The 14,557-nt window shown below is 41.1% G+C and overlaps 1 protein-coding gene across 7 annotated transcripts in view; it reads right to left on the bottom strand.

Moving 5' to 3' along the window:
* KHDRBS3 (KH RNA binding domain containing, signal transduction associated 3) overlaps positions 1 to 14,557 on the bottom strand; it is a 109,647-nt gene that overhangs the window by 60,596 nt on the left and 34,494 nt on the right. For 4 of the 7 annotated variants that reach the window (XR_011047821.1, XM_068396379.1, XM_068396380.1 and 1 more), the window contains exon 3: positions 2,249 to 2,365. Coding sequence is in view for 6 of the 7 variants with exons in the window: in XM_068396379.1 (XP_068252480.1) it covers positions 2,249 to 2,365 (117 nt within the window). In the remaining variant the exon portion in view is untranslated. Of the gene's footprint in view, positions 1 to 2,248; positions 2,366 to 9,704; positions 9,936 to 9,956; positions 10,090 to 12,306; positions 12,357 to 14,557 lie in introns of those variants that run through there. The other 3 variants (XM_068396385.1, XM_068396383.1, XM_068396384.1) reach the window with 3 other exon arrangements.

The following is a 14,557-nucleotide window of genomic DNA, read 5'->3' as shown; positions in this document are numbered from 1 at the left end:
TTTAATATAGTAGTTCCAAAATGCTAACCAAGAATGCATGAAGATCAAGGCAAAAAAAATATTACTTGTTAGTGAAAGAGATATGGTTGAAAAAAATTGTACATATATAAACTGCAAGAAACTAGAAAAAATGTCCTAAGTTCTCTTGTTTGGTTAAGTTCTCCACAGAGTCTCCAGCTTGCCGAGCCATGTCCCCAAAGAACTAGGGATGAGCACAACCTGGTTTAGGTTATTAGCTGATAAGATCCCTTTGTAGTACCAGTACTTTCTTGCACATATTCCACAGCTTCAGTCAAGTACTGGAAACAGTGTCATTAACGGTCTGCTTTAGTTCTGAATGATGCTTTCTGAAGGACTATTCCAAATAGGTACATACAAGCTATTCCAGCTGGATTATTCCAAAGGATCCAACTGGGTCCTCACTATTGCCCCTTTTAAAAACCCAACTAAACCTAGAATGACAGGAATCTTACTGTTTCTGAACACAAAGATTAATTGTGTTGAAGTTTTCTGCAAACAATAGCTCACACTAACAACTTTATTAGCCACTTAATTTAAAAAAAAAAACTTAAGCAGTTCTGGCTAGCATCTCAATGAAGAAAATGTCAAATAAAAAAAAAATGAACAATTACTTCATTACCAAAGGAAACAAAAGGAGTTCAAATGATTCAAATAGAAACCTTTAAGACACTTCATCAGGATTCTGAGACTCAAGTTAGGGTCTGAACTTTTCAGCTTGAGCTTCTGCTTTTAATAAAACAAACTTTTTATACTGCAGAAAAACTCATTGGTCTTCCTACTCCACAACACATCATATATCGATATAGAAACATGTCATGCAGTAACAGAAGAATGTCAGTTTGACACACTCCACAATAACTGAGAAAGTTCACCAAGTGTCATTTAAAATTTAGAGACTGACTTTGTCATCCTGGCTTAGAGCAAGTTTGTTTATATTGTTTCTTTTCTGGTTGAACTGCCCTATTTCCTCTTAAAGTTACTAGCAATGTAGTTTTTCATAACTAATTGTGTAACACTTAAACCTTTAAGTTAAATTATCTGTATTATGTATTGCATAACTCCCATTCAAAAAAAACCCTCTCATCTTCAAGCCTTTATTATTTGTATTTATACAAACCTAAGTTATATTTATGTACGTTATATTTAATAAAAATATTTTCAGGAAGGATTTAAAAGGAGGAGTTAGCTCTTAAGTTGCACAGAACAAAGTAATTTATGGGCTCTTATAAGTTCTTGATAAATACTCTATAAATCACATTTATATTTTGCCGATGGAGAAAATGTGCTGAAAAATACATAGTTTAGGAAATTCAGTAGCCAGCCCTTTAAGTCACTCTTCCATATGCACATCATTATCAGTCTTTATAGCACACAGTATTTTGAAGTTTCAGATTACATAACCACAGAAAGATTTCACTGGAGGCCTATAAACCATGGTATGCTGCAGGCAAGAAATATGTTCAGTGTTTTAATTTGTATCATTAGGAATGCTCCAATTAAAAATGCAGCTTACCAGACAGATGACATGATATCTCCTCACTGATGTACACTTATCTGCTACAAATTTAGACAGATTTCTTTCAATAAAGAGTGAAACTTATGTGCACAGACACCTACCAAGCTAAAGGTTTCTCTTCTGCTGTTTACTTTGGCTCTTGTAATGGATATATCCACTATAATCACACAAACCCCATAGAAACAATTGCAATTTGTCAATTGCTTAAGCTGCAAAAGTCATCCTCAGAGCTCTGAATTTTTTTCTGGCTGTATTTTATCTCTTTTCATCAGCTGTTTTTCTTTGTCTAGAAATGTTATTAAATAATATTAAATTTAAATGTTAAGTGATATTTTATGTGATAATGTTTGGATCTATCTAGAAGTCAGGTTCCTTCAAAAGTGAGAACACTGCCATGTTCACTTGGCCATTACTCATTACAAGCTGTACAAGATCAATCTAGAATATGCCACTGGTGATGCCCCACTTAATCCCCAAGGATCATAGTTTGGGAGGGGCCTAAGTACAACTCATGGTAGCCTCAAAATACTCATAGTGAGAACAGACTCCTTACAAAATAGACTCCATCTGAATCTAACCAATACAAGGATATCCTATGGTTTTTATTTGCTTCACAGTTTTTGTCATGGGGTTTGCTCACCTCCCCAAAGATTTTACAAAAAGTTATGAAATCCAGGTATCAAACACTCCACTGGCATACTCAGGTCTTACCTTCGTCTTGTCCCTCATAGAACCTTTGCCCAAAATAGACATTTTTGTCAGTGTTTCTTCCTGTAAGCGCTTTAGAGAATTGCCACGTGGACCCAAAAGTTTCCCCACAAAGTTGAACTGCAAGAAAACAAACAAACATTAAGCTCATTGGATTTTTAAGCATAAATGAACAGAATATTTTGCTGAAACAACTTTTTGTTCTAGATACAAACAAGTATTCGATCATGAACTACACAGTCATTAAGTACAAATGTGTAGGACAGTTAACAGCATGTCAGTGGCTCCACCAGGTGCCAACAGAAACACAGAAGTATCTGAACTCAAATAGTATAAAGAGAACTTTGTTTATTACATTCAACACTGAGAACAGATGTGCTCGAACTGCAATTCAATTTCCAGCAATTGTTACCAGGTACATAAAACCATAAAAAGAAAGCTGGCAGCAGTCTCAGATACAGTACTAACCAACCAAAGCTCTGAAGAAAAAAAAAAATCTTAATTGCCTTATCCTCCCTTGAAGATTTATGAAGTAATACAGCAACCCATACAATATAACCTACACCAAAACACAGAAACAAACAGGGAATTAAATTCAGAGAACAATCATATAAATCCAGTCCCAAACGAAAATCAACACTCAAGATCTTCCCAACTACCACTCAACCCCTATTATCACTAAAGTTTACCAAAACCAGTTGGGGTTCATAACCATGGCATTACACCATTAAGATAACTAGGGAGAAGAAAGAGGTGACCCACAAAGATAAAGGAAGACAAGGAAAACCCAACCGTTTCCATTCACAGAAAACACCGTAACTTACAGCTGTTGCTCTTTCAGCCCAGAAGGTGCTTCAGAGAGAAAGCAGGCTAAAGAAAACACGTATCAAAAAATCTACTCATAACAAAGGAAAGCAAAAATGGAGAATCTGTCTATTGTCACTTCAAGAACACAAAACGGGACTTAGTAGAGCCAGAAGGTGTGAAAGTTCTCAGAAGCACTGCTCCATAGGGCATACATTCCCAGTTATACCTACCCGGAGAAATGCTGCGTACATCCAGCAGTCCACTTCCATACCTTCCAAAATACAGTGCAGTGATGTATGTAACTACTTGAAGAATAATTACAGAGAAGACTGAAAGATCCACTTAATGTATGCAGACAACTATTTTAGTTGGTGAAAAAGAAAAAATCACAGGAAAAGAACTGATAAACATAAGCTACACTCAGTAGTATGGAATGCCATAAACACTTCCTGAAAGTACTAATTTATTGGATCTACATGGCAAGGTTTTGGTAGCAGAAGGCTGCAGGGGTGACCTCTGTGAGAAGATGCCATAAACTGCCCCCATGTTGGATAGAGCCAGCTCCAAGACAGACCCAGCACTGCCCAAAGCTTAGCCCATCAGCGACATAGCACCTATGTAATAACATATTTAAGGGGAAAAAACTGCAAAGTTGAGACAAGTGAGAAAATGTGCAAGAAACAGCCCTGCAGACACCAAGGTCAGTGAAGAAGGGGAGGAGGTGCTCCAGGCACCAGAACAAAGATTCTCCCGCAGCCCATGGTAAAGACCATGGTGATGTAGGTTGTCCCCCTGCAGCACTGCAGTGAAGCAGATATCCACCCTGCAATCCATGGAGGACCCAACACCAGAGCATGTGGATGTGCCCTGAAGGAAGCTGCAGCCCATGGAGAGGCCATGCTGGAACAGGCTCCTGGCAGGACCTGTGGCCTGGGGAGAGGAGCCCACGCAGGAGCAGATTTTTCTGACGCGTGACCCCATGGGGGACCCACACTGCAGTCTGTTCCACAGGGTACAGACCTTCAGCAAGGGATCCACACTGGAGCAGTTTGTGAACAACTGTGTCCTGTAGGAGGGATGCCAGGCTGGAGCAGGGGAAGAACATGAGAAGGAAGGAGCAGCAGAGATGAAGAGTTATGAGCTGACCACAAAGCCCATTCCTTATCCCCCTGTGCCACTTGGGAGAAGGAGGTAGAAGAGTCAGGAGTGAAGCTGAGCCCAGAAAGAAGAGGGGTGGGGGGGGGTGGGACAGGTATAGAAAGTGTTTTTTAGTTTTGTTTTATTTCTCACTATCCTTCTGTTGCAATTAATTGACAAGAAATTAATCTTCCCCAAGTCAAGTCTGCTTTAACTGTGACTAACTGGTGAGTGATCTCCCTGTCCTTATCTCAACCCACAAGCTTTTCATCTTGATTCCCTCATCCTGTTGAGGACGGGGAGTGATAGAGCAGCTTGGCAGCCAGCAAAAGTCAGCCCACCACAATTCCTGTTCAAATAATACTGAAATAGATATTACTTATCAACAAACTACTGTTCAGGAATATTTACTATGCTGATGAGATTTTATAAAACCAAGATATTCACACTGTTGGACTCTAAAGTGACACAATCATGTTAAAAAGATAGTTTTAGGCACAATAAAATATAGTGATGCTAAAGAGCAAACAGGCTTGAACTACTGGTTTGTGGCCTCAAATTTATGAAACAGTTTGTAAGTTCTTTGACTGTTCCTCTACTGCTGTGTCACTGATGGGCCAAGATGGGCTGCTTTGATCTCCCTATTCCTCTGGACAAATTTGAAAACACTTGAAAATAGGGTAGTAGCAGCTCAAAATACTTTGTCGCTACATTGGCAGTGCTGATGGAAAAAAGGCCCAGCTGCAGCCACCCTACAACACAAAGCCTACAGCTCCAGTTCACCTACTTCAGCTTTAGACAAAAAGAAATGCAAGCATTAAAAGCTTACTAAATATAAAAATATAATTTTATTCCCCTTAGTCCTTGCCAGTTCAATTCCCAATGTAGACCTGAGTTAGAATCAAGACACAATTGAGCAAATTACTTATGGATGACTTAATAAAGCAAGGGCAGGTAGCCTGGGAGAAACACAGAGAAATTGTCCGAGCAGCCAGGGACCAGGTTAGGAAAGATAAAACCCTGACAGAATAAAATCTGGCCAGGGATGTCAAGGGCAACAACAAAAGCTTCTATGGGTATGTCAGTGATAAAAGGAAAACTAGGGAAAATGTGGGCCCTCTCCGGAAGGAAACAGGAGACCTGTTTACCCAAGATATGGAGAAGGCTGAGGTACTCAACTTCTTTGCCTCATTCTTCACCGGCAAGGGCTCAAGCCTCACCACCCAAGTCGCAGGAAGAAAAGGCAGGGACTGGGAGGATGAAGAACCACCCACTGTAGGAGACGATCAGGTTCAAGACCATCTAAGGAACCTGTAGGTGCACAAGTCCACAAGACCTGATGAGGTGCATCCACAGGTCCTGAGGGAACTGGCAGATGAAGTTGCTAAGTCACTATCCATCATTTTTCATAAGTCACAGCAGTCCAGTGAAGTTCCCACTGACTGGAAAAGGGGAAACATAACCCCCATCTTCAAGAAGGGAAAAAAGGAAGACCTGGGGAACTACAGGCCAGTCAGTCTCACCTCTGTGCCTGGCAAGATCATGGAGCAGATCCTCCTGGAAACTACACTGAGGCACACGGAAATCAAGGAGGTGATTGATGACAACCAACACGGCTTCACCAACGGCAAATCATGCCTGACAAATTTGGTGGCCTTCTACGACGGGGTTACAGCACTGGTGGATAGGGGAAGAGCAACTGATGTCATCTACCTGGACTTTTGCAAAGCATTTGACACTGACCTGCATGACATTCTTGTCTCTAATTTGGAGACACATGGACTTTATGGATGAACCACTCTGTGGATAAGGAACTGGCTGGATGGTCACACTCAAAGAGTTGTGATCGACAGCTCAATGTCCTAGTGGACACCAGTGACGAGTGGCGTTCCTCAGGGGTCAATACTGGGACTGGTGCTGTTTAACACCTTTGTCAGTGACATGGACAATGGGATTGAGTGCGCCCTCAGCAAGTTGGCCAACAGCAAACCACTGCACTGTGTGGTGCAGCTGACAGGCTGGAGGGAAGGCATACCATCCAGAGAGACCTTGACAGGCTTGAGAGGTGAGACTGTGCAAACCGCATGAAGTTCAACAAGGCCAAGTGCAAGGTCCTGCACGTGGATCGGGGCAATCCCAAGCACAAATACAGGCTGGGCAGAGAATGGATTGAGAGTAGCCCTGACAAGAAGGACTTGGGGGTGATGGTTGATGAGAAGCTCAACAGGAGCCAAAAGTGTGCGCTTGCAGCCCACAAGGCCAACCATATCCTGGGCTGCATCAAAAGCAGCGTGGCCAGCAGGTCGAAGGAAGGGATTCTCCCCCTCTACTCTGCTCTTGTCAGACCCCACCTGCAGTACTGCATTCAGCTCTGGGGTCCCCAACATAAGGACATGGAGCTGTTGGAACGAGTCCAGAGGAGGGCCACAGAGATGATGAGAGGGCTGGAGCACCTCTCCTATGAAGACAGGCCGAGAGAGTTGGGCTTGTTCAGCCTGGAGAAGAGACAGCTGAAGGGAGACCTTCTAGCAGTCTTGCAGTACCTGAAGGGGGCCTACAGAAAGCGGGAGAGGGGCTTTTTACATGGGCATGTAGTGATAGGACAAGGGGTAATGAAAACTGAAAGAGGGTAGATTTAGATTATCTATTAGGAAGACATTCTTGACTGTGAGGGTGGTGAGACACTGGAGCAGGTTGCCCAGAGAAGCTGTGGATGCCCCCTCCCTGGCAGTATTTAAGGCCAGGTTGGATGGGGCTCTGAGCAACCTGGTCTAGTGGAAAGGTGTCCCTGCCGATGGCAGGGGGGTTGGAACTAGATGATCTTTAAGGTCCCTTCCAACCCAAACTATTCTATAGTCCACAGAAGCTATTAAATTTAAGGCCTTCCATGAACTAGTCTTTTCTGAAATTATCAGGCCAAATCTCAATAAATCCTCTGGCAATTTCTTTAAGTTTGTTTTATTAGGTATATTCCTTTTTTTTTTTCCTCTTATAGGTCCTAAGATACAGTCAAGGAAAACATTCATCAGAAATAGGTTGCCCAGCAAGACTGTAGAAATCTCCCTTGCTGAGAATATTCAGGACTTGGGGCCACTGATGGGGCCCTGTGTAATCTAATTTACAGTCATGATTTCCACAGAAATCTGAACCAGATGTACTCTAGAGGTCCTTTCCAACTTAGACTTCTGGTTTTATTATTTCTGGAGGTATTACTGCAAGGAAAGCAAACAAATTGAAACAATTCATAACAAGTTTGAACTTCAAGAAGTCAGTGACTCCTTGTCAACAGTTTCTTCAAATAAAGGATCATTACTTATGATCAAGGAGTTCATAGTTAATCTCAAATGAAACCTTTCACATAGTGGAATACCACATAAATTTTTCAAGCATTACTTGAGATTACTTATGTTTACTTTTAAAATAGCCTTGTAAATTATTAGAAACAAAAATAAACTCTACACATTTAAAATGAGAGATTTTCCATTTACAGTAAAATATGCTGGAATTATTTCAGAATGTTGAGTATCTGCAGTCTGATACAGTCTAAATTCTAGTATTAATCTAGTTAAAACATTCAGACAAAATTTTATTCAATTTTTGACTGCAATTTAGGAGGCAAGCATGTATTTAACTATGCAATGCATAGCTCTGAATATCACTTCCTACCTGGAACAAACAACTACCTGATGATTAAAATACAAACTATAAATCATAACAAATGGAAGTACATACCTGCAACGAAAGTGAAAGACATTTTATGTAATCAAAGTAACTAAAAGGCTTCAGTGCTCAGAGAAGACTTGGGTCTTCCAAAGCACATTTGTTTACTCCAGCTGTATTAATTATTTTAATTAAAGCCAAATAATTTAATTTGTTGTGTGCCTCTAAAGCTTTACCTACAAAACTTTAATACCACCAAAAGCTGTCATCTTATCAAAACCAAAAACCCTCTAGTGTTTGGTAGCTAGAGATTACAGTAGCTATACAAGGAGCTGCACAGGTAACATGTTCTAGACAACACATTTAATGAACATGAAAATGTATTAGCTGTACCCTGAGATCCACTGAACTACTCTTTCCTGTGCACCGAGGCTCCAAATATTAGATTTGACAAGTCTGAAGCATGAGAAACTTCTGCTGCAAGTCTGAAATTCTGCTGATGTGAAAGCACAGTACCTGTAGATGTAGCTTAAAAACATGACAAACACTGAAGGTTACTAAAAAATGGCTTACAATGCAGTTCCAAAGCCTTTTTGCTCCCACATAACAAAGCTAAAAAGCTTTGGAACATTTCAGTTGATTATTCAATAAATAAAACCCATTTATGTTATTGAATGAATCCTTTCAGTAGAAAACAGATTATTCATTTTGAACAGGTACTGGATTTTGTTCAAACTATTTATTTCCCTTTTACATCAAATTGGAAACATCTGATCACCAAAGGTTTATTTTGAAATATTTCATAGAGATATAGGAACAGTCAAAAATATATCAGCCACTAAGTTACTATCATTTATACATGTGTCTATCCCCAGCAATCAAGGAGTAGGACTCAAACCTAAAGGTAAAAAACCACCACACAGTAAGACAAGTTTTCATTACAAAATTAACAAATCCAGGCTATCTGCTGGTAAAACACGAGCAAATAAGCCTGGAAGATCCAAGTTAGCTCTTACACAAGACAGGCCATGTACAAGTTTCATGGGTGCTTCCCATGGCTCGCACACCTAGAGTTTATTTGCCCAAGAGCACAAGAACAAAAAAACAAATTCGGGTCTAATATTGAACTCAAGCTTATAAACTATCTCTGAATAGTACTGGATAGTAACAAAAAGATATCTGAGCAGCTCCATACAAGTCAGATCAGTCATTCCTCAGAATCAGAGAGGCCAAACTCCCCCTTTCACTCACCCTTCTCCCTAGTACGGCACGATCTATCCAAACTGTTGTAAATACCCAAAATTGTCCTCAAGTTCACTGGCTTCAGTTTAACATTGTATTAACGTAGTTGCACTGCTTTCTAGCGCAAGGTGGTCTAGAACTTATTGCCATATTCACAGGTCTGCAGGATAGCTGAACTCTGAAGAGCCAGCCATGAGCGTTATTCTACACTGGATGAATCATCTATGTTAAATCACAGATTGTCTCTACATTAAGACAGCTTCTGATGTCTTAGGTAAGAATAAGGATATTATGGACGATGGTAAAGTTCCCAACTCAAAGTTGCTTCTAGACCATCTCTGAAGGATATGCCAAATATGGTACCTCAAACAAAATTACAGCAAAACAATTAAGGCATCTTTGCAAAAAACAGCATCAAGATTCAGATTAACAGACCTGGGAGAAGACAACTGGAATAGATGGGAAAAGTTGTTACCTCAGCTACAGTTCAAGCCAAATAACACTCCTCCAGCAGTGATAAGTGGTACCCTGTGTAGTCTTACATCATTACAAAGTATCACTAGATACACATTAGTTTGAGCAAAAGGATACAAGATTTAAGGGGTGTTCTTACTTCCTAAAACCTCTGATCACTGATGTCCTGGTTTGGCCTAAACCAGGCCGATTTTCCTTTCAGTGATTTTTGCTTTCAGCTAAGTCTCCTCTAAGTAACTGCATGTTTGCAGACAGTGTCTGCCTCCAAGACTGATAACGCCCGAAGTTTGTAGTTATCGCTGAGGCACCGGTAGGGATGTTGTGCAGTAAGGCTCTTGCTGTACTTATTCTTAGAGAAACCAAGGTCACTGATGAATTCCTCACTGCTTACAAGTGAAAAGCCGAAGGGGGGGGTCGCAGCTGCAGGGGGGAGCAGACAGGGCAGGTGACCCAAAATTGACCAACGAGGGTATTCCATTCCACACACGTCATTCTCGGTATAAAGGGGGGGGATCACGAGGGTCGCGCCCTTTTTCTGCTATGGCCGGTGTCCAAGGAGGACTCCGTCTGTTTTCCTGCTGCCCCCGATCCCGATCCGTGCATCCCTGAATCCAGCTCTCGACCGTTGCTAGGCCCAGCCTGGGCCTTCCCGGAGCCTGCCCTGCAGTGCCGGTGGTGACGTGGCTGACTTCAGGGGAGCTCAATCTTGGTTTTGTATATATATTTGTATATATTTGATTATTTCTATTATTATTATTTTTTTTTTTTCATTATTATAGTTTATTAAAACTGTTTTAACTTTCCAACCCGGAAGCCTCTCTCCCTTTTCCCTTTCCCTTTCCCTCTGGGGGGAGGGGGGGGGGATAACAGAGGGCATCTGCCACAGGTTTAATAACTGGCCCAGCTTTAAACCGTGACAGATTTATTTTCCTTTGAGCTGGTCCAGTAGGAGGGCGTTTCCTCCTAAAGGCTGCAACACGGGCCTGTGTAGGTAGAGAGTCAAGTTTATTCTCGATCCTGGACAGTTTGTCTGACAGTTGTTTAAATGAGTCCTTGTTTTCCTTAGTCAGTTTTTCCACAGCCGAGACACGGGCCTGCAGTGGGGAAGAAATACTATCTTCATACTGTCGCATATAGTTAGCCATTTCGCCCACGTTAGGTCGTGCCATAGGATCTTCTCCTCAGACTAATATTGACAATGTATGGGTATGTGTTGGTGGAGCACTCTTCACAACCTTCCGGAACATGGATCGGTTGCATTCCACTTCATCAGGATTTACAGGATCTACAATGTCCTGAGGGTGTTTATAAATGATCTCTTGCACAGCCAGTTCTCTAAGGTAGTTAATACCTTTTTCTATAGTGGTCCATTTGCTTAGGTGGCTCATAACATCATCTTTATAGGGATACCTGCTCTTTACAGCTGACAAGAGTCGCCTCCAGAGGCTGATAGTGTTCGACCTTCTTGGAAGCATCTTATCAATACCACCATCTCTGGACAGGGATCCCAACTGTCTGGCTTCTCTACCATCCAATTCTATGCTATCTGCCCCATTATCCCAGCATCGGAGCAACCAGGTAATAATTGGCTCACCGTCATAACGACTAAAATCTTTTCTTACATTTCGCAGTTCTTTCAGGGATAAGGAGTGGTAGGTTATTTCTACTTCCGAGTCCGAGTCCTCCTGTGATTGTTCTGCTTTAGAAGGACCTTTCTTGTCCTTCTTGTGTAATGGGTCTGCTTTAAAAAGACGATCAAGGAAACCCCCCTCTGTGTCAGGCCCTGACTCTGCCTGAGAAGGGCCCTCACCTGGGTCCTGTGCTGGCTCTGCCTTAGAAGGCTCTGAGTCATCATCCTTCACTTTACTAGCTGATTTCTTTCTGTGTTTTCTCCTGGTTACAGGGGCAGCATGATACCTACCGCTGTTGCTGCACTGACATCTAATCACATACCACACCAGAAACACATTCAGGACAAACGAAAATAAAACCATGCCACCTAGACAGCACCATCCTAATTTCGCAAAATCTAGTGGAATCACCTTGGCAGAAAAGGAGAAGGTACTATTTCCCAAAGTAAAATTGGAAGTATAATCATTAACAGAATCAGCTAAAGGACTCCCAGAGTGCGCAGATAAAATCTCTGCTACCGAGGTCAGAGCAGTAACAACCCAGTTTATCACGACATAAATCCGTACGAAACGCCATAACAAAACAATGCATGTTGACCAGTACCCAGCAATGATAAACTGCACATAAACACTAACAAACAACGGCAAGTAAGGTATTATTACACTTAACTCTGTAAAAGGCTTAATAAAGAGACGAGATAGCACAGCGATCAAAAATGACATTACCATCTTCGCTATCTGTTTTAATTTCCAACCCCTCGTAAATCTCAAAGGAAGAACTCCGATACTCTCTCAGCTGAGCTCTCCGGGTCTCCTCCCACTGGAGCTGGGATTCGACTTATCAGAGCAACCTGTCGGAGCTTCTTTCGAGCCCCACGTTGGGCGGGCGCCAATAAATCTGTCACGGTTTAAAGCTGGGCCAGTTATTAAACCTGTGGCAGATGCCCTCTGTTATCCCCCCCCCCTCCCCCCAGAGGGAAAGGGAAAGGGAAAAGGGAGAGAGGCTTCCGGGTTGGAAAGTTAAAACAGTTTTAATAAACTATAATAATGAAAAAAAAAAAAATAATAATAATAGAAATAATCAAATATATACAAATATATATACAAAACCAAGATTGAGCTCCCCTGAAGTCAGCCACGTCACCACCGGCACTGCAGGGCAGGCTCCGGGAAGGCCCAGGCTGGGCCTAGCAACGGTCGAGAGCTGGATTCAGGGATGCACGGATCGGGATCGGGGGCAGCAGGAAAACAGACGGAGTCCTCCTTGGACACCGGCCATAGCAGAAAAAGGGCGCGACCCTCGTGATCCCCCCCCTTTATACCGAGAATGACGTGTGTGGAATGGAATACCCTCGTTGGTCAATTTTGGGTCACCTGCCCTGTCTGCTCCCCCCTGCAGCTGCGACCCCCCCCTTCGGCTTTTCACTTGTAAGCAGTGAGGAATTCATCAGTGACCTTGGTTTCTCTAAGAATAAGTACAGCAAGAGCCTTACTGCACAACATCCCTACCGGTGCCTCAGCGATAACTACAAACTTCGGGCGTTATCAGTCTTGGAGGCAGACACTGTCTGCAAACATGCAGTTACTTAGAGGAGACTTAGCTGAAAGCAAAAATCACTGAAAGGAAAATCGGCCTGGTTTAGGCCAAACCAGGACAACTGAAAGCACATCCTCTCATATCTACATCTCTGATTTAATTTGTGGGTAAAGACGCACCAGGAAGTGCAACTGCTCCTTCTCAGATTCCTCAGATATGGGATTCTATCCCTTGGCCTTGGTGTCCACTAGCCCACAAATATTGGTTAACTATACTGAAAGCATGTATTTGTTTCCCTTTCACAGATTATCTTAAACTGCTATATAACTACAAAATCTCCAATTTAAAATACTTTAATAGAAAAAAATATATAAACAGAAATAGAAAGACATGAATCAATAATCAGGTTTTTGCTTAAAAATTGTTTCCTCTCTAGATATTAATAAAACCTCCTTTTAAGAAACATTTTTGCAGATCTAATACAATGGAGATTATGGACATCACTGTGTAACACACATTTCTTCAGAATTCTCAAATCAAAATGATTTTAACAGTTACCTAGAGATCTGTTTCCTTACCAGATAGATCACTGCTTGATACTATTCCCTGAAAACAGTTCTGGAGAAAACACAGCTACAGAGAGTATAAAAGTGAGACATTCTCTTTGTACGTATTTGATCTACTGTATGAACTTCAGCAGAAAAAAAATTAACCCCAATGCTACTCCATTTTTAAATGTATATATTACTGAAAGGGGGATATAATAGAAAAAGTAATCCTTGTTTATCTCCACCAAGACAAGTCTGCCGAGAATGGTTCATCCAGCTTAAAATACTTAGTGAAAGTATAAACGCTTGACCAAATGCTTTCCTGTAAAGGTTTAAGCAAGCCATTGTCATAAAAGCCATAGAAAGCTTTCCTGGCATATTAGTTTTCCACAATGGTTCCTCTGTGACAGAGTCACTAGAAAAAAATAAATAGTTAAATTAAGATTCAGAGCACTCTCCCTCGCAATGACCTGAAACCAGGAAAACTTCAAAATATTTACTTATTCTCAAGAAAATAAGGTTCCTATAGAAAGGTAAATACTTCAAGCATATATGTTGTACCCCATTAAACTACTCTCTCCTTCACACAGCACAGTAGTAGGTCTTAACATTTATTCACAACAGAAAGCTTGGTCAATTACTATAAACTTGCTCAGAAGTTATCCCTGGTATTACATTTGAAGCTTGTTCCTCCATATCACTTATGGTTATACAACCACATTTTCTCATTCCTGCTCTAAGAAATCCTTAGAACTAAGCTATTATGATAAAATGTTTTCTAACTAGTCATGGGATTAAAATATTAATCTCTCCATGACTTTACTTAACTTCAGATATATTGTATATGACAATGACATTTTAAAATAGATATTTTCACTTTAAATGTTGAGCTAAAAGACTTAAATGGATACCAGTTTCATAAGTCAGTAACTTTGGAGAATATATATTTGAAGTATCACTTCAGGGAACACAACACAAACCATTTCTTACCGACTTCCAAGATTCACCCAGTATTTAAGTGTAGTTCTAGGAGCAGTTTTTAAAATGCTAGCCTGTCACAAAACAGAAATAATGGTTCCCATAGTTTTGATCCATCTCATGGAAAACCATCATCATTCCATTTATCATCCATGGAAGCTATTTTTTCCTCTGAATTCAGAGAACTTGAGTTCACTGAACTGTCAAAGCAAAATCAGATTTCTGAGACTAACCTACTTCACAACACATATTAATTAAATGCATTGGAGTGGGATAACATCCTCCTGCCTCATTTGTA

This window comes from Nyctibius grandis, chromosome 3 (assembly GCF_013368605.1).
Source record: "Nyctibius grandis isolate bNycGra1 chromosome 3, bNycGra1.pri, whole genome shotgun sequence".
In the NCBI taxonomy this organism is placed as follows: domain Eukaryota; kingdom Metazoa; phylum Chordata; class Aves; order Nyctibiiformes; family Nyctibiidae; genus Nyctibius; species Nyctibius grandis.
The sequence above is the reverse complement of the archived record's forward strand: the minus strand, read 5'-3'. Positions and strand labels throughout refer to the sequence as shown.